General features: G+C 39.5%; 1 protein-coding gene across 1 annotated transcript in view; it reads right to left on the minus strand.

Moving 5' to 3' along the window:
* Window positions 1-284: 284 nt before the first annotated feature.
* Window positions 285-20,917, minus strand: part of il11ra (interleukin 11 receptor subunit alpha) — a 50,772-nt gene continuing 30,139 nt past the window's right edge. The window contains exons 2-12 of the mRNA XM_084382607.1: window positions 18,811-18,907; window positions 13,738-13,804; window positions 12,868-13,034; window positions 12,051-12,165; window positions 11,621-11,784; window positions 10,220-10,383; window positions 8,979-9,123; window positions 8,521-8,601; window positions 6,687-6,789; window positions 6,466-6,545; window positions 285-5,668 (exon numbers count right to left, since the gene is read on the minus strand). Of these exons, the coding sequence (XP_084238733.1) occupies window positions 6,467-6,545; window positions 6,687-6,789; window positions 8,521-8,601; window positions 8,979-9,123; window positions 10,220-10,383; window positions 11,621-11,784; window positions 12,051-12,165; window positions 12,868-13,034; window positions 13,738-13,804; window positions 18,811-18,907 (1,182 nt within the window). The 3' untranslated portion in view covers window positions 285-5,668; window position 6,466. The remainder of the gene's footprint in view (window positions 5,669-6,465; window positions 6,546-6,686; window positions 6,790-8,520; window positions 8,602-8,978; window positions 9,124-10,219; window positions 10,384-11,620; window positions 11,785-12,050; window positions 12,166-12,867; window positions 13,035-13,737; window positions 13,805-18,810; window positions 18,908-20,917) is intronic.

Here is a 20,917-nt window from a genome sequence, read left to right on the forward strand (position 1 = left end):
AAACGAGACTGCAACGGGAAGCAACAGGCTTTAGGGGAAATTTGGTCAATTCTTGGACAATCGCAAATATTAACAGCGTAAGAAAGAGATGACTGATCCTCTTATTGAAATGTTTGGTCTGTTAGCATTCGTCACCAACGATACAACCAACCAGAGACTCAACTGTCACCAAGAAGAAGGAGCAGATAGACTAACTTGTTTCTGATGTAAACACAGGTGCAGTTTAAGTAGAGGAAGAAGTGAAGCTATAGGAGAAAAGCTTGTGAACCATAAGGAGACTGAAGTGTGATAAAATAGTATTTATTTCACAGACACGAACAAGGACAGGAAGAAATAAAACAGCTTATGGTGCTATCTGTCGTACACATTAAGCATAAAAAAGGACTATGTACATCTGAGAATGGATGCCTGAGTGTAATTTGAGTTATAAGAACTAAAACCAACAGGCTCCACCTGCCATCACATACTGCAGAGGAACATAGAAAGACTGCGAATACCACAAAAACACAGAAAACACCGCGAGAGTGAAACAGAAAGGTGGCAATCAAAGGTTAAACATTATACAGAAGGACAACGTGTCACACATACAGGATGTCACTGATACTGCACTTGTCCCACATAAAATTATGATGGATGGTTTATAAAATTGTGTGTTTGAAGAATATATCATAAAATCTTTTTTACTTAGAGAGAAAAATACTTTCTGACTTTTATTTCTCTGTTAGGATTGGAAAAATATTAACTTTGTTACTTGTGAAACCCTGCGAAAGTGACACAAATGGCTCTCCTCATGCTAGTTGTAGCACTCTGGGTTTTTATTTTGACTATATTTAAAATGACGTATATAGTTCTGCTGTTTTAAACAGCTTATAGAGTATTGTAAGTTACAATGAGCAGGCAGGTCATGTTAAAGTCGCTTCAATCAGACCTTGAAGGTCTGGGAAAGCCTGGAAATATTAATTTAATTAACAACTAAAATGCATTGAAGGAAATTATTGGCAACTTTTTAAGATCATATTGATTCAGTTTTTATGTGGACAAATCATTTAAAAAATAATAAATCCTGAGAGCTTGGAGAAAGGTGCAGCATTAAAGGGTCTCTTTTCCTTAAAAACATATTTATGATTGTGAATTAATCATTTTAAAATGCCTGTTGGGTCCAAAATTATTGTTTTGTTTATCTCTATGTAAGAATTGTGACGGCTGGTTCCAGCTTCTAGGTTTGTGAGCCAACAGTATAACGCTGTTGGAATCATGTTATATCTGTGTTTCATCATCAGTCAAGTAGGTAGTTGCCAGTTTGTTGGAGGAAAAAAGGTAAACTAAACTAAAAAAAAAAAAAATCAGTTCACAATCATAGTGTAAGCTAGCTAGCATTAGCAACATTAACATTTGCTAGCTAGGGTAAGCAATGTTGAGAGTCTGCTAGCTAGCACTAGCAACGTTAGCCAGTGCAACAAACTGGCAACCACTTGAGCGAGCAGATGAGTCAAACAACAGCCGGAAGCCACATGTAGTGGCTGCATGTGATCAATAACACCTTTCATATCTGGAGGATAAAAAACACAACTGAAGATTCAGTCACTACTGGCCCATCCATCGCTAAATAACTATTTTTAAATCCAGTTTGAAAGAATGAATAACGGGTGTCATTTGGACTGTTTAGGTTTTGCTAAAACAACATTTTGCTTCATGTCATTTTTTTAGTTTACACAAGCTCTGAAAAAAATGTCTGGCTCACACCCTTCTGATGTCTATTGACACACATTTCTCTCCACTTTCAAACAGAAAGTTAAAGCTCTGTCAAATATAACAGTTTTACTTTCTTAGTGAATGTTGCCATGTGAGTTCAAGAAGTGCTGAACATTTTTTTAAAAAACACACTAATTCGTCATTCATCTGACTGCTAAGAAATAAAGTTGAACACTAAAGTGAAACAAGTTGGATGAAGACGACATCAGTAAACACACACTGTCCATACAGTAATCGTACAGTAACACAGCTTCATATAACTGGGTGGAAAGACACAAATACACAATGATGGGAAGGTTCTCCAGACATGGATTATCATCATGAACACGTCTTTACTGTGGGACTCTCCCTTCAGTCACATCTGGAATCGCTGAAGGTACACAAACTTCAAAGGACGATATAAGTATCGACTGAATATTTAAGGTTATTTGCTCTGATTGTATTTCTTATATTCCGTTTTTTTCCAGAACGATTTCATAATTGAAGTGTAAATAACACGATGAGCTGTAATAATTTGTCTATTACAAATCAAAACAAGACTTAAGAGTTAAACCATGTCTGCAAAACAATCCCAAAGAATATGTTTTTTTTTCTCTACATATAAACATCACTTATAATAACATACATGAAATGTTTTCTTTTTTTAAGTGTGATATACAATAATATACAAAAAGAAGCTTCAATTGGATCCATGCATAATATGTGGAGCTAGCTTGAGAGAACATACAGTCGTCAAACTGGGAACAGTTTGACTTAGATGCACCTTGTGTTTCTGATACAAACTACAAGTCAGTCGGTCAATCAGTCAATCAATCAATCAATCAATCAATCGATTGGTTGATAACTACACAGCTTTGGATCAACAGAGTGTAACCAAGAGACCAACAGAAAGAAATGTTTTAGTCAGCCAGGACACAAGGTTTGTAGGTGCAGCTGTCAGAAGCTAAACTAAAACAGATAAGCTCGGCTGGAGGTATTTGGGGCTTTTCATACGGTTCGCACTGGCCGCCCAGAAATCATTCATTTTCCAAGAGTCGGTGGGACGCGACACACGAGTACAGTGAGCGAGAGTCGCTCTTGTCAATCAGTCGTGTCTGTGCTCATCTCATGTTCACACCCACCTGCCAACGTGCTCTGATTCAGCTACATAAACTGAGCGTCCATGAGAGAACTGACCAATAAGTGAAGGCTCGCCTGGTCCATCACGTAGATGGACACGTTCTCGCCATAGACTGGTACAATCACTATGTTCGGCTACACCAACACTGTGTTGCAGCTGTTCATTGCTACTGTTTCTGTGGTTGATCTGTGTCAAACACCCACTGAAAAAATTAAAAAGTAAAATATCATCACATTAATTCCAATTTATTTTAAGCTTCCGGATGCGTTCTGTTTCTCTTTAAAGTGGTGAACAGCAACATGTTTACATAGCGACTGCCCACATCTGTCCCCAATTTCTGAGGAAGTGATTGTGAGCGCCAAGTCAGCCATGTGAAAAGATCCCCGTGTCAAAGTTAGATGTGAGTTGAACAAGTACAAAGCTACATGTTGACCGACAGAAGCACTGACGTCCAAAGTGCCTTTTATTCTATTATGTTTCCTATTCTTATTACGCTGATCTGCAGGTAATATCAGTCTAATCGGAGATGAGTCTGTCTGTGTAGTTTTATCAAGTTAAAAAGGGGTTAAAATAACTTTAATGATGTCGCAAAGGCCGAGTGCTGAAAGTCAATAGTTGCTAAACAACACTTTTGATGATTAAAGTTCAAACCCTGAAGCGGAAGAACCCTATTGAGTTTGTGCCGGTTTAATATTATTCGTCATCTTCTGCCAGACCTCAAATTGCTGTGAGCTGGAACATGCTAGAGACGTAAAACCCAATAACTGGAAACGATGTGCAAATGCTTCCCGAGAAATATGAACCCGACTGGCCGAATGTGGAGCAATGATTAACACAAGACGCAAACTTTGACTTTAAATTTGTCAAATTGACAAAGTGGGGGAAACGTGTTATTATAAGAATGATTTTGATATTTATTTTTCATTAAACAAGTATGTGCTTGGTCTCGCTCGTTTAGACAGAAATTAATTAGCGAAGTGACTTCGCTCAACTCTGCAAAGCCGGCCGATTCCTTCTGTTGACCACAAAGGTTTGAACTCTGAATCGCCTCTAGCTGATTTATTTGATTAAATGTTTTTATCATTTATCAACAGGCTGCTAAATATTTGCCGGTTTTGGCTCCTCAAATGTGAGGATTTGCTGCTGTTCTCAGTTTTAGATAATGAAATATTAAAATCCTTGGCCTTATCAGACAAAATAAGTAATTTGAAGATTTCAAATACTGAATTTTTTTGAGGAAATAATCGATAAATTTACTGGTAATAAAAATAACTGTTTCAGTCCTACAGTGGACACTGTCATATAAAGTATGTTTTCAAAAGACAGACCCTGAAACACCTTAAAACATCGCACTGTTCAGCTGTCTGTGAGCCGTCTTGGTTATAAACTGTAACTTCACACCCGCTGAAAAACTTGTTTTTGCTGACCACCAGTGGTTTAACCTCCCTTTTGTTGCAGTGATGTAAAGGTGCAACAGACTGACCAAACCTCACCCCGCCCATCGACGCTGGGTGTGACAACTTTCAACCAGAGAAGGCAGCAGAACACTGATTTTCAGTCTGGTGTGAAGTTATTCTTTAAAGGTTGTATGTGTGAATTTTAGGACAGAAATAAACTTTTCATAAACTTTTATCCCTGAATGAACAGTGTTTGATCTCTATAAGAAACGCTGCTATATAACCTTTCACAAAAGTGACTTTAAAAGGAAGTTATTGATGTTCTTTGGAGTCTAGACAGGAAAGCTACAAACTGTGGTTTAATATTCTCTAGCTAAGTAAGTATCCATGTAATGTCATAATGCTGGTGGTTTGTGAAAGGCCAGTATCTCTTTTCTTATCTCTCTCTTTCTCTGCATGTGTGTCTATCATGCACACACATTTAGGAACAGTGGATGGATGGATAGAAAGAGGTAAAAACAAAAGAAACTAAAGACATCAGACAACAAAACGAGTATATCATGCAACATAAAATCAATTGCCATAAATGAAATAAAGTCTAGATAACCCAACCCACCCACCCTGGACCTTTTACTCCATATCTATCCCTCAGGTCAGGAGCCAGTAACAGGTTGCCCCCTCAGCTGAGACCATAATGCCCGTAGTCGCTGCTTTGGCACAGAGAGACTGGCAGAAGTTATGCTTCCTTCACAGCATTGAGTCGGTCGGTCAGTCGATGTAATAACGGACGCACATGAATCTGTTACTTCTCACAATGAAGCAAACAAACAAACAAACAAAAGAACGTGAGAGAGACGTCTGGCTGAGAAAATCCACAAAAAAAGTTGTCCCAGAAAAGTCTCTGTTCTCCTGTTTGGCAGCTGCACTTCCTGTCCTTAGGGGTCGCTAAAAAGTTCAAAAGTAAAAAAAAACATCACTCCTCTCCAGCAAGGCTGAGGAGTCAGTCCACGTGAAGCAGCATCGGTTGTGAGTGAATTCCTGACGCAGACTGAACTGCATCGAAGTTGCTGAAGTGAGAAACAGAGCAGGTTCTGTTCACTCTGTCCCCATGCATAAGGGTGGAGTCTGCTGATGCATTGTGGGTGGTGTCGTTAGAAGCGTCCACTGAATACATGCAGGGATACCTCACAAAAAGCACCCTTCAGTCAGCTAGTACACCCTACTCTGCAAGGTTCCTTGTATACGTCCGTTTCTGTTGTCCTGGAAGGACTGTGGCAGGTGCATTCTGGGTAGTGTAGTTGAGTATGTATGGCCAGCATGCTACAGTGGTGAAGGCAGAGGCTGACTCTCGGGAGGAGCCCTAGAACGGGCCCACGAGGACAAGATGCTTGAAATCAACCTGAGAGAAGAAAGAGGAGAGGAGAGGAGAGGAGAGGAGAGGAGAGGAGGAGAGGAGAGGAGAGGAGAGGAGAGGAGGAGAGGAGAGGAGAGGAGGAGAGGAGAGGAGAGGAGAGGAGAGGAGAGGAGAGGAGGAGAGGAGAGGAGAGGAGAGGAGAGGAGAGGAGAGGAGGAGAGGAGAGGAGAGGAGAGGAGGATGAAAAAAGCAGGGAGAGGTTAGAGGAAAAAAAGAGGAATCATGAGAGTAGTTGGAGGAAAATGGAAGAGAAAACGCAACTTTAAAAAACATAAATAAATCATAAAGTAATTAAGCGCTGCCTGAAAAGCACAGATGTAAATAACAGAGCTGGATGGGAGATGTGCAGCCATACTTACAGGGTTATAATCTATGAGTGTGTATGTTAGGCTTATAATCACAAGTTGGCTGCCTATCTGAAGGCTTGTCTGAATGTTTATAGCAGCACTTTGAACCATTTTGGTTCTCACTAAGGCAGCTTTGCTACGTTCCTCTCACTGGCTTAGCTCCCATTTGAGGGCATTTTGCGGTAGTCTTATAAATCTGAAAAGAAGTGTCACTTAATTAGGACTTTTAATTAGCTCAGCCACAGAGGCTATTCGCCTTCCAGAGGTCTAAAACTATCTGCCAAACAAGCTAAACTAAGAATGCAAACAACCATGTGTGGCCGTCAGTGAGAACTCAACATATTCATAACACATGTGCAACAAGACAGACGTGAGAGGAAAATTCAATCTGACAAACGCAAAACAAAAGTTGAAAGTTAAAACAATGTGTCTCACATTAGATTGGCATGGACTTCATCTTGACCATAGACGCGAGTTCCTGTATTGCCAAATGATCACGCCGCCTTTGCCTCACCCTGAAAATATAAAACAACAAAGAAAAAATGTTTCTGTAAATGCCAGGCTTTACAAAAGACAGATCTCACTCAGTCACAGAACCAGAGCCCTCACAGCTGTGGCCTGAGGATGTGGGATACGTGTGTGTGTGTGAGTCTTACCACACAACAAAGATGAGGGAAAGGACGGTGGTCAGGATGACCACGGAGAACAAAACCAGCAGAATCACCAAACCCAAATTACCTTCGTCCTCAGCTGCAGGATCTGAATGGGAAGAGGGAGGGACAAAACAACAAGAGCTGCTGAAGAGTGGGATCGAGCCAAAAACAGAGGAACAGATAAGGATCGAAGAAAAGCTAACGAAGAAGATGTCTTGTCATCGTTCATATTTTTATACATATGTTTCATCCTGTGTGTGTGTCAGAGAAGAAAAACAAAAAAAAAACTGTGGTATGTGTGTGTTCCGTGATTTAATTAGTCTCTGGTGAGAAGTTAATTTTAAATCAGCCTTTACAGCGTTCACACAAACATGCATTTATCATTCTGAGAGGAGTAAACAACTCCCTTTCAAAGCAACGACGTATAGCACAGAAACACACATCAACCATGAAATGCGCGAAAGCATTTGGTATTTATAAGATTAAGAAACAATTTATGAGCACATCTGCCATTGACACTGGACACACACACACACACACACACACACACACACACACACACACACACACAGAAGAAGACATCTGGTTCACAGCAGGGCAGCTAAAAGAGATCTGACGGCGTCAGTCACAGCGACTATCAGCCTCTAGTCTGCTGCCAAAACTGTGTGTATTTGTCTCCTTGTGTATACTGTATGTGCGTGTGTGTGCGTGTTTACAAGTGTTTAATATCTTGCATGTGTATAGTTTACATGTGCATGCTTGAAAGTGCCAGCCTCCTTTCCCCCTGTGTTTCTGCCTGTTGTATATGTGAGCTGCTATGTATTTAACTTTTCATCCAGCACACACTGTAGAAAACACAACACCCTGCAGGTACAATTTACTGTAATTTGGGGATGAAGCCAGACATGAGGTGCTTGCACTGATCTATCTAGAGTATAATAACAGTAAATAATGACGTACTACTAATGACTGATGTGGCCTCTTGTTGCTGCAGAAAAATGGGGTAGAGATATACTCATCCTGCTGTTTGATTAACTATGATTCAAACAGTCCACCTTGTCAGGCTTAAACCCAGACCGAGGACTTATCATTTGGATATACACTGTCATGATAACTGTAGAGTACTTTAAAGCCTCCCTCCAGTGTATTTTGGCATTTTTTATATTTCATATTTTTCTGAGTCATTTCCTGACAATGTTGATGATTGTGCTCAAACAAAAATAAGACGTTGCTAAAATTGAACAATGACATGTGACTATATTAGAATCTGGAAGTCACATGTCATCCTCCAACCTTGGCTAATGTGGGTTATAAGAGGGGGAGAGTTCAAGAAGAGGGCAGTCCAAAGTGTGTGTGTGTGTGTGTGGTTGAGTAAGAGAGAGAGTGACCGAGGTTGTGCTCAAAGCAGACAGGTGTTGTTCATCGTAGCAGAGGGAAAGTGTAGCAGGGAAGCTGTCTAGTGGCAGTAAATATACAGTACAGTTTACAGTTCGCCCATGAATAAACTCTGCAGCTGGTCAACTGCCAAGAGGAACTCCTGTTGGAGTGACAGCTATCACTATCCATGCTAATATCCATACTATTTGTATCCACGCAAATATCCATGCTATTGCTAGCCAAGCTCATATAGATGCTATGGCTATGAAGTGGGACCTCAGCAGTAATATTAATAATAGCAGCTTTGGTTAATATAGCGGAAACGACAGGAGTGGAAAAAGTAGCACTCCTAACAATTGTAATGCAGCAATTGTATTACATTTGAGCTACAACGAAAGTACACACAGCTCCAGAATACAGTCACAGTGTAATTATCATTTGAAATAAATAGGAGTCTTACTGTGTGACTTTGCAGTGGAGGTTTCAGGACACGAATAATCATCTAGCAGGGGCTCCTCTGTAGGTTCAGGGGTGGTGTGGACTGTAGGAAGAACAGATGTACACACACAAACGCACACATTTTAGGCATTTATTAACTAATAAGATGTGGGAAAGCAGCAAACTTGATGATGGAAGATGGAAACAGGTTTTTTGGGTTTCTCGCTCAAAAATTGACTGGAACGATTGATAGATTATCAAAATAGTTGCCAATATTTTACTATTAATCCATTATTCGACTAATTGTTGAGCTCTAGCAACAGTCCAGTACTTATCCATAATTATGCTTTTCTTCATGTATTTATTTCATAATCATGTTGTCTATTTATGTTGTATTATAAAACATTTTGTCCATATACGTCACTTTAAAAGTGCTTAAACAAAAAAGTAACTTGACATTCTGTGGATTGTATTTCTGACCTTCCCATGGCCTGACTAGAAGAAGGGGACTCCATTCACTCCACTGGCTGTCAGAGTTCACCTCATCACGTGCTCGAACCTGGACTTGGTGGGGGTGGCCAGCCAAGGCGTCAGATATGATGACTGGACTAACCTCAGAGAAAATCTGATTGATGGAGACAGACACAGGACGGGGAATGTGAGGACAAGAAAGTAGCACTGAAGAGGAGAAACAACTGCTGTTGTGATGCTGGCATCACATGAACAAGTGAAGAAAGCTCAAATAAGGAAACAGCTCCGGGGAACTGCATTGCCAACATATTTGCCAACAAGTTTGTGCTCTGGGTCACTTAGTGAAAACATGTTGAAAGGAGACTGAAACAGTCATCTTATACATGCCAGATGTGGGTTGAAAAGGAAAGTTAAATTGTTGTTATTTTTTCATTCTTATAGTTTTAAAGGCGACTTTACCACTTCATATAACAAAAAAAGTATTTTGACAAGAAAAATATTCTATAAATACACTTACAATAAATACTTAGTTACAATTTAACCTACCATCTGCAGTAGGTCATCACCTGATTTGATGAGACATTGACAGGTGCAGTACGTAAGAATACTCCAAACAAATATGGGGCAGCATATCACTAGAATAAATGCTACCTGCTGCTATCTGTGATGCTGTTAGCTAGTTAGCTCAGTTAGCTGTGTAGTTAGCAGCCTGGAGTGGGAGCTTGAAGTACTAGGGGAGTGTTGGTGTTTACACAGCTAGCAAAGGAGTTTTGAACATACATAATCATGACAAAAACAAAACATTAACATGTCTGCAGTGCCTTACACGTTTGTTGTAAGATGACACATTTACTGACTCTGCTGCACACACCTCTGTCAGAGTTGGACGGCAATGTTGACAGTGCCTCCTCAGATCTGTGCTGATTAGCTAGGCTTGCTGTAACAGTTATTATTTATGGCTGCAGATGATAGCTCCAGGTGAAAGTGTTTAACTTGAATAGTAGGTGTTGTGACACAGAAGATCACACTCAGCTTCCCAGCAAGTTCATAAAATCTGACATGTGTCATGATTTCCGTTTAGACACTTTAATAATTTTTAAGGCTTTTTATTAGGAAAACTTTAAGACTTTTTCAGCATTTTTAAGGACCCGTGGACACCCTGCTACAGTTGTATTTCTTAGACAGCATCAGCTTGACGAGACTGCGCCCCCATCCACACTGAAATGAAATGTTGGACCTTGCTTACTTACCTCTGACCAGTACATTGAGCCCTGTGGCCTGTATCTGATTTGAAACACAAGGGGGAAGGCATCATGCAGCGGCCAGGAAGAGGGAACGTTCCATGAGACGAAGAGCCTCTTTGAATAGCCTTCAAGCTCCTTCACCAACACTGACTCTGGAGGGTCTGGTTTCACTGCGACAAAACGGCAGAAAAAAAAGAAAGAATAGACAATAAGACACAATTTCTTCAACTGGTTGCTTTTAGAGTCTTTTTTCTCTTTATTGTTGCCATTGTTTTTTCTCTGACAAATTGACATTTTGTTGCCATAACTTTGCAGCTTTGAGGAATATATAGTGAACCCAACTTTGATCCAAACAGTGCATCCTTAAATTATAATTTTCCTTTATCCAAGCCACCTTGCTATTTCTAGAACTATTCACTAGTTCTCCGAAATCTGACCCTCTTTATTCATGTATCTAAGCACATTTCAATCCACCATGACAAAACGAATGCGGAGGCTGAGAAAAACAGATGAACATCCAGTAGGTCTTAAGGCCGTCTCAAGGATGCTGTGAATGGCTTTGCTCGTAAGCGACAAGAACGTCATGCAGACAGAGAAGCAGCAAAACAAGATAATTGAGGTCATTATATGAAGAGCAAAAGGGCAAAATGGCAACAGCAGGCTATAAGAATTATGTAGAGCATTAGAAATCATGACGTTTTTGTGTGCACGCCGATGTGTGTGTGTATTTTATGAATATCCATAAAGATACACCATCGTCATTACTTTGTTTTATCTTTACATCTGCATGTCTGCGCTTCAATGAATGTGTGTATCCACAGATGTGCCTTGCAATCTTTGTTGAGTTTAACCTGTCTAATTAACGATTTTATGGAGAGTAAAAGCCTCTTTTAGCTTCTATTAGGACATGAACCCTGTGTATCGGTTTTAGGCAAAAGCAGGACAGTAGACAGTATCAATTTATAATAACCATCATTAATAAATGGCATATTTATAGTTAACTAAAACAATAAATAATTTCTTAATTCTTAATAATTAATTAAACTTGAATTAACTATACATTTACCATATATTACTGATGGTTATTTTTATAAAGTGTTATCGACTAGACATTGGGGTCCCTTTGAAGCATGAAGCTTGTACTGTGTGGAAAAAATAAATGATTAAAGGAGGGACAAGGCCAGCAATATTGCCAGCCAATCACGATAGTAGTTTCTGAACAATGCTGCAGTCTGTTTCACTACAGGGAATGTGGAGCAATGGAAAAATTATGGAAAGAGACAGCATAACTGATGATGCACTAGAGAAAGAAATACATCTCTAATGTGCTTCATAGATATACAATCGCCATACAAATATTTCTCACTTAAATAAGAACAAAAATTTTTGTCACAAAGTTGATCTTACATAGCTCGTGTAGCTTAAACCGGCCATATGTTGTTTTGGACCCCAGGCCATTGGTCTCTGTGACCCTCAGGGTATGGATGGTCTCCCAGAAGGGAGGATGATATACATCACAGTGCTTGCGGGTGATGTCCACAATGCACAGCCTCCACTCCTGACCGTTCCCCCTTAAAAACAAGACAAAACATGGTCAAGTGTTGTATTCTCTTTGTTATTAGGCGACTTACATGTGCTGGAAACCGCAGAAAAAGTTTAAGAATCACTGTTGTCATGTGTTATGGTTAAAAGTTTCCACATATTGCATACACACATACACTGCATTCAAGTTGTCACTCTGTGGCACACGCACTATATTTAGCTTCTTCATAGCCCATTCTGAATGTCACCTTGAGCCTTGGGCGTTTTTGTCACACTTGCAGTAACTCACTCTTACCTGAGGGAGGCATTGTACTTGGCTGGCAGGAACGTCTTCACCGAATCCACCCATGAGCAGCGAACATGTGTGTGATTGGGCACTTGACAGGAAATGCTCAGCAGCCCAGGGGGATCTGTGAAAAGGGAGTCAGACAGATTCATTTACAGGACAGAGAGGGTGTTTGTTTTCATTTCAAGGGCTATAATAGATGTTATATTTTAAAAGCTTCTCTGTCATGTCCTCAACTCTAAAATGAACAGCTCTGGTGTCCCTGTCAAGAACCAAATTATTTCAGGAGAGGCTTGGCCAGTACCATGGAAAACTCCCTGCCCCTAAAAAGGAAGCCCACTTAGAAAGCCGCTTCCTGTTTGAGACATTTACAGGAAGTGGAGGGCTTTGTCTATGTCACGGCCGATAAGACCCGTTTCCTCTGAAAACCAGTAGCGCTATTCTAATTATCACTGTTGTACTAACATGTCTTGTTTCATCCAGAGAACAAGCATGAATTCAAGGAAGAAAGATGAGAGAGAAACAAAGACAAAAATATGTTGAGGGAAAGTCTAGACGAGATGGGATGAGAATGTCTGAGTAGGAGAAACAGAAACTTCTTTCATAATGAATTATCCAAAGAATGAACTCGAATATGAGAGATTGGGATGCTGTGTCTGCATGAAGGGTCTAAAACACGGGGGACGCAGGCGTGCTCCTGCTGCAAAGAGTATTTCTTTTAATACTGCAGTCACTTGGTGAGAAACTCAAAGTATAGCAGAGCTGTAAAGTGTAAAAACTCCTAAATTAGGCGCAGTGAGGCTGGACAAGTCACAACAGCACTTACGGCCCAGCCTGAGTTTGACAGAGTGGAGGAGGAGCCCCTGGCTGTCATAGCAGCTGTAGTTGCCCTGTGCTGAGTGGTCGGTGTGCAGCAGGACTAAGCTTCCATCTGATGTCACTTTGTGCCATGGCAACGCTGAGCTCTGGTTGAGATGCCACACCACAGGGATCCTGGTCAGGGACATGTTAGAGATTAGTTATTTAGTCCTTGTGAGGACTTCATTCACTAATGTTAGGACATTATCATAGCTAAATCTGCACATCACAACTTTCATTAAAATGATACATCCAATATTATTCTAGATCTCACTGTGTGTCGATGGAACAAACTTTTAGCAACAAAATACATCAGGCCTTGGCTACACATTAAATACCTGTTAGTAGGATCAATTAATTGTCATGGGAATTGGTGACAATACACTTCACTTCAACATATAACATCTTATTTGTCTTTATAGTTTTCATTGAAAAGATGACTCAGGCGATGTTTACTCTTCCTCTCTTAACTAATTTAGTTTAAGAGTGTTTAGCATATATCGGATTTCTCTTAAATCAGAAAATGCTGCACCTAATTGAGCTATACAGGCACTGTTTGGCCCTTCATATCACCAACTCAAGTTCTGTTGCCTTGAAAACAAAATTGTTGAACCAACATTAAATCTAAAAGGTTTTATATCTAAAATGTTATTTCGTCCATGATTTCCTCCATTTCGCAGATTGTCTCGGATCATTTCTTGAGGAAGGCACTTATACGTATGTTTATCTTTCAGACTAAACCAGAAAAATATGTATAGTTGAGTGTATGAATTTGGATGATTTATTTGTTAACGCTGAGAAACTTGAAGCTACAAAGGCAATGGTTTTCGTTCCTTACCCTGTTTGTGACTTCCCGCATGCCAGTGTCACATTTGACTCCAAGCGCCCGTACTGCACGCCTGACACTGCAAACACAGACATCACATAAAATATTAATGCACATTGTTGTCTGGCTTACATTATCGGCACACTGCTCATTTTGACATACCGTGTGTCTGCACTGTCTGTATTAATGTGATTTAAGTGCCACCATTTACAGTAGAGTCAACAGTATCACCATAACATGACCATACAAGGTTACAGATCCTGCAGACAGTAGACGGAGGAGACTTTGGCACACGGTATAAAGCTTCTCTAGTCTGTGTTGTTTTTCACAAAGTTTATTATCACAATTAGAATACTATTGATCTGTATCAGCAAGTTCACCTCAATAATACAGAAGCAGTTAAGCATTTTTAAGAACATAACAAGATACAGAAAAAAATTATATTGGCAATGAAAAACTGAGCCCTTTGATTGTAAAAAGCTCCTCGTACTGCTGATGCCACTGTTACTCAACACCTAAACTTTGAGCCGCTTTCAGCTCATTGTCTTAATTTGCCTGGCCATAAGATTGATTCACTGGCTGCAGAGGATTCTCCGTAGTCTTGTGCTACAAGTCTTAACATTGCAAAGACCCAAACTACGATCAAGTGACTGGTGTGCTTTGGATTTTGGAACACTGGGGACGGAAACAAGAATCAGTGACACACAACAGTGAACCTTGTTCAGTGCCTTATTTTTCCAAAGTATCAATATTATATATAGATATTATGCTATTTTAATGAGAACTATTACTACCCAAGAACAGCTTAACACATTACTATCGGACGCAACCATTTAGAGCCTGATGTGACATGATTATGTTTTGGATGATATTGTCAAGGCAACTATTTCCAATTCAAGCCAAAGTCCTCAGATCTTAAATGGTTTTTCATTTACAAGTTTTTTTCTGCTCCAGAGGCTGAGAAATAACGTTGACAACTGTGTCAAGTTTTTCAGAAAACCATTAGGTAGATTTCTAATGGGTGTCCTACGTCCTTAATGGGTTAAAGTGCTGCACACCATCTCCAAACCTTGGGACATATGACCAAACTATGTGTACGGTGAACTAACCCTTTAATCCATGACCAGATGCAAAGTAGCTTACTGTAGTAGTTTTTAAAGACTGTTCTATAAGATGTCACATGTTATTACCCATGACAGCTCATGAATATGCATAAATGTCAAACAGCTGACAGGCCACTAAAGGTTGGTTTGGTGTATAGAACAACTATTTCCATCAATTACTTAAAGGTTAAGATAGAAGCTGCTTTACTTTTACTTGGCATCACGCAAAATTGGAAGGTAGTGCGGATTCTAACTGATACTAAGTGCAGTGTATAACTGAGCAAATATTTGTGGTGACTGTAGTAATTTGCTGAGTTGATACTCTATCTGCAGTGTGTGAGAGTATGTGTGTGCATGTTGAGCTTGGCTCCATAATATGAAAGCTGGCATTTACAGAAGATCTGGAGTGGAAAAACATCACTTTGACTGCCAGTCTGCCACGCACACACCTTCATTAATTCTCAACCTCAATCACTCAGGCATGCACACTCCCTGTTGCTCTCTCCTCCCTTGCTAACAAACAATTTGTCCCCGGTTTGTGTTTCGCTTTTCTTCTTCATTTGATCTCTTTTACTCGCTTTGTAACAAGTTTGACTTGGGATAAAGTCATAACACGAAGGATAATAACCTATAACATTTCTTCCAGTCTTGGCTGTGAATTTGTTGTTTGCATCAGTTAGCAACCCGTTGACTCTAGGGAAAGCATTTTTTAGGAAGTTATTATTGAATTTGCCGTATTGGTATATTTATATTAGTTTTACCTGCTTCTATAACCTCATATGCCCTTCAGGGACCAACTGAGTTAATCCTAAATTAAACTTCACACATACTCAAGTAGAAGGCTTTACTGAAGGCCTTTTCAATACTTGGCTTTCACTGACACCTAAAGTTCACTTTGCTGGCGTTTCTGCTGTTGTTTTAGTGGCTGTGCAAAATGAAACAGCTGGAGAAAAGAGCAGCAAAGTGCTCCACAGTGATTTCGCGGTTACATTTATGCTTCTGAGAGGAGACAAATGCACAAAGAAAGAAGGACAATGAAACCTACTGAGACTTTTAAAAGAGACGTTAGCAAACGGAAGCCACTTCATTCTGTTGTGGTGCGTGTGGGAGCCAATTTATTACATACAACACAAGGCACACTTAATAAATTTGATCTACCAAGACAGCTTTTTTGGCCACCATAAACAAAGCTTTATAGATATCACAGCTAGAAAGGACAAACTTGATTATAGACATGGCGGGAGGGGTTTCTCTGCTTCCTGCAGCCTGTATGTATTGTGTGTGTACTCAGTTCTGAGGAATAAATACATAAAAACACAATCACAAACAGCAGTGACACTATTTCTAATTGATCATTAGTGCGTTTTTTTTTGTTGCCAAATTTGTTCGTGGCAAAAATCAAAATAGAATAGATCACACGATCACTATAGACTGTGAGCCAGCTGGGAAGCTACACGCCGGGCTGCACTGCTTTCTGTCCGAACAACCCAACTTGTTGTGGGTGCTGACAGAAGGCGGACAGCACTAAGGTGTGGTGCCAGGCCACTTAAAGCAGTGGGACAGGCGCACCACGCACACCATCGGGGCATGAAAGAAATAGTCATAGGAATAAAAAAGATTTGTAACCATTTGTAAGAGGGCAAGTGGAAAATCATAGTGTATCAAAGCCTTCTATGTCTATCTGTGTGTTTTGCATTTTAATGCTGTTTAAATGTACACTATATAAAGCTATTTGAAACAATTTGTGTGTAGTTTATTGTTATGGCCGGAACAGACAAATTGCCCATTAAAATAAGTCTAGCATAAACTCTGGACACAACTACTCCTGTATGTCACAGCAACCTTATAACCTTACAAAATTAAGTTCAGTGTGATCCGGACCAGGACCACCTCTTCCTTTTGGACCAAGGTGGTTTCACACCTGGAACTTTGGTCTGGATCAAACTAAAAAGTCCAAAAGTCCGGACCAAACGTGGTAGGTGTGAAAGCACCCTAAAATACAAAATAAAATGCAGTTGCTTGTTGTTCAAAAAAAAAGAAAAGTCTTCTTTTAGTCTGAATCTACAGTATTTAAAATATAGCATATCAATATAACATGACATTTAGAAGTGCCGTTATATTTATTGATAACAGCTGCTTAGTTAGTCGGTTACGGTAATAATGATAAACTGCTGGTGAGTCATGTCTGCCAATGTTTTGATATCAAACTGACTACATGTAAAGGCTGATGACTGCCGCTCTGACGCTGCTTGGGCTAACGTTAAAACTGTTATCATTCGCTTAAAAGCTTTAAGGGGTTTTTCGACAGCTCTATTCCACCAATTGTCTGTCGTTTACAGTTGACAACTGCCAACTGCTACTCTCCAAGTAAGGTGATCACCTAGATTGTTATGTGTACGAAAGGACTTATGTCTTTTAAAAACAGCAAAAAGACAGAAACTAACAAGGAAAAAAAAAATCAAGAATCTGGTGTTGCAAATTAAAGTTAAAGTTAAAGTTAAATTAAAGTTTTCCAGCGAAAGTTGTCGTTATAGCTGCTGAAATCAACAATTCCTGCCAAAACTTTGGCTTCCTGTAGTTTGTTAAGACAAACCTGTCAATTATAAGAGTTTAAATCATGGATGTTTGTTAAAACAAACATGTGCACACCTAAAAAGTATTTCCATACAACCAGGCAGAGCAGGTGGTCAAAGTCCTTGAAAAGGGGAATTTCCCCTTAAATTTAATAAATTACCAACTGACATTGTTAAAATCATCCTCTGCCACTTTTCTTATTATTTCCTCTTCTGTGTCATCTTTCCTTCTATTTCAATCTTTCAATTCAATGGTCTCTCTAACCAGTTTTAACCAGATTTGATTTTTCCCTCAAACCACTGAAAACACACACACACACACACACACACACACACACACACACACACACACACACACACACACACACACACACACACACACACCCCTCTGTTTCTGTGTGTGCGTGTTACCTGGAGCCTTGGTGCAGTGAAAGAGTTGGCTGCTCTGAATGTGTGTATTCATGTTTTATTGGCAGTGAAGTACATTATTCCCCAAACCCGCAGCGTTCCACTCATATCTGATTCTGCCTCTGGCAAGAGGGCCAGACACATGCACGTGCTTACACACACATGCATAAAACCACACACATATGAACACACAAACATGCAAGTACACATGTGCACACACACTAATGCACACAGGAAGGCTGCAAGTTTCTCCTGACATTGAAATCAGATGGCAGGGTGGACACAGAAATTGCAAGCTGGATGAAACTCAGTACTTTCCAAACAATAAAAAAAAGGAATCTGGAGCTGCTGTAGGGTAAAATTAATGGAGAGGGAAAACTTTTACAGTTTCACCTGAAGGGCTAAAGGCAAATGCTCTTATTGTTGGAGTGAGTGATTTTAGAAATAGATACAATAATAAAAAGAGACAAGAGGGACAAAACCCCTTAAAAAAAAGAAAGAAACACAAGTCGGTTTCTTAATGCCAGACAGATCCCTGACGTGTTGTGTGAGTCAAAAAAACAATGCTTAAACAATAGGATTCTTGTTTGCAGAGTGCTAATCCAGAAAAAACACGAATTCCTATTCAGCTATGAAAAGAAAAGACTCAAGTTGCACATCCAAATTCTGACAGAGAACCTGTGAAGTGAACAATGATGTGTTTCAACAAGAAAATGCATTCTCTTATTAAATCAAATTTTGCTTCAACTGCACTGTACCCAGTTTTTATTCTAAATTGTGTGCTTCCTCTCTTTGTTCCTCTGAAGTAGCTTTAGATCCCTTAAGTACTGGAGTCAAGATAAGTCAAGAGTGCCCAAAATAGTTCCAAAGGAGTCCATGCCTGATCCTTAACAGATTGTGCATTTCAAGTGTGTGTGTGTGTGTGCGCGTGCGCCTTCAATATGTCCTTGTAAAAACGTGTCTTTCTCTGTGGTGTGCATGCAGACGTGTGTCCTTGTTACCTTCATCAGTCTGAATCTGAGCACGACTGGGACGCAGCGACCAAGATAAAAACCAGATGACTGTTAGACACACAGGACTGGACAAAAGGCCTGGCATCTAGAAAGAGGGAGAGGAGGAGGGACAATTATTAAGTTATTAAAGTTATTTTGAAAACCCAAAAGATTTGGCAGTAAGCATTAAAGACATCAACAACAGCAACATTATCATCATCATCATCATCATCATCATCATGGGTCCATTTTGTACAAGTAAATTGGTTTGAAAACACAAAATGTTTGGAACAACAGTCTCTAATTTTTTTTGTCAATTTCCCTTGGTGTAGCAACTATGTACCAAGATAAAAATTGCTTGTAATCACTTCAACAAACCAAGCTGTGCCTGCTTTTTCCTTAAAATTGCTAATTCTGTCCTGTGAAGTCCAAAAATAAAAACACAATGGCCAAGACAACTGATAGCTTCTATCTCTCACTACAGGATTTCTTAGCGTGAGTCTTTCAAAATTAAAAACACATTTTACCCCCCAAAAACAAAAAGAGAGAGAAGTAAAATATGCTGGAAATGATTTTTTGTTTCCACTGGCTTTTACTTTTCCCAGAAACTCTGGGAGAAGTAAAGTTTTAGTTCCACTTGTGCTGGAGAACAGATCCATCCTCCAGTTTTGCACCATAAATCTACTGAACACATTTCTTATATAATCTAACCAAGATGTGCACACTGTAAAGAGTAGAAGCCAGTTGAGTAGAAAGAACAAAAGTGTATTTGTTCATAATTATATTATGGTCTGGTGGTGAAGAGGGCAACAGAACCTTTCAATTTATATAAATAAAATAAAAGCCACACAAACATGGCTAAACATCAGCATGCTAACATGCTCACAATGAGAACATTAACATGGTTTCCTTTAAGAACTTCTCTAAATACACAGAGAAACAATGGATTTTGACTGTTTAATGTGCAGAGAGCCGTCTTGAAACCATTAAAATCTTAAATATACATTTCTTTCTACTGAGAGCAAGACATGTTATTAACAGAGCAGACCTGTATGCTGTAGAAGAAAGAAATATGCATCTTAAGAGTCTTACGAGGAAGTAATTCTGTACATTACAGTATCTAAGAATAGACAGAAATGATCTACACTTTCTCTCTGCCATTAGTAGTCTGATGGAGTTATGAGAGAGTGGCTTGATGCTGCTGATATCTATATCCTCAAGGGACATTTTCAACAGACAGCTGTATTCATAAGGATCACACTCTGAAAAAAATCTGTGTGTAAGTGTTTGTTTATGCGTATGTGTGTGCTTTTCGCAGTGTCACACAAACACACACACAGTTGCTTTATTGTTTCCATTAGCTATTATCATACCCTCAGGCTGATCTGATTAAAGCTTAAAACATAAAAAATGCAACAACTGATCTCCTGACATTGGAATCTCCTCTGTGTGTGAATGTGTTTGTGTAAGAGAGACTAAAAACAGCTCTTTGAATGTGAGAAAGAGTGAAAGACTATGTGGTGTATGTGTTTGTGAGCCGCTAAACCTAAAGCCACACACCTGTTGCCAAACACACACACTGTATCTTATCTCTGGTGCCGCTTGTCTTTATAGAGCTGCATGTGAGATATCCTCATGAAAAACATATCCATGCTTTTAACTGCACCTTCACAGACAGTGACAGAGGAAGATTATAGGCCTATAAAAATGGTTTACTTAGGGTGATGCATTTCCCGTTCAAATAGGATGTTGTATAATTCAGGGTCTGATCAATAAAAACATTCAGACCAACTCGGTCAAATGTTGGTCAAAGACGAGCAATATGATTTAAATATTTTCTACTTGCGTAAATTAGAAGAGTTCTATATAAAGGACTCAAATCATACGATCACAATCTGCACATGCCTTTTTGTGTAGTGACACCGATTTTTTAAACATATTCTACAAATAGTGAAAGAAATGTTTGGAGCAAGAAAACAAATTGCTCCAAATACATGTATAATATGGAAGAGATGCTCCAGAGTACAGGTGGGTGATCTGGACAAATAAATAACACCATGATCTATTCACAAGCCACAATCTAAAACCCAGTCTTTTTTTCAAAATTTTTAAAATA

The sequence above is a fragment of the Pagrus pagrus genome (genome assembly GCF_965226575.1).
Source record: "Pagrus pagrus genome assembly, chromosome: 19".
Classification (NCBI taxonomy): Eukaryota; Metazoa; Chordata; class Actinopteri; order Spariformes; family Sparidae; genus Pagrus; species Pagrus pagrus.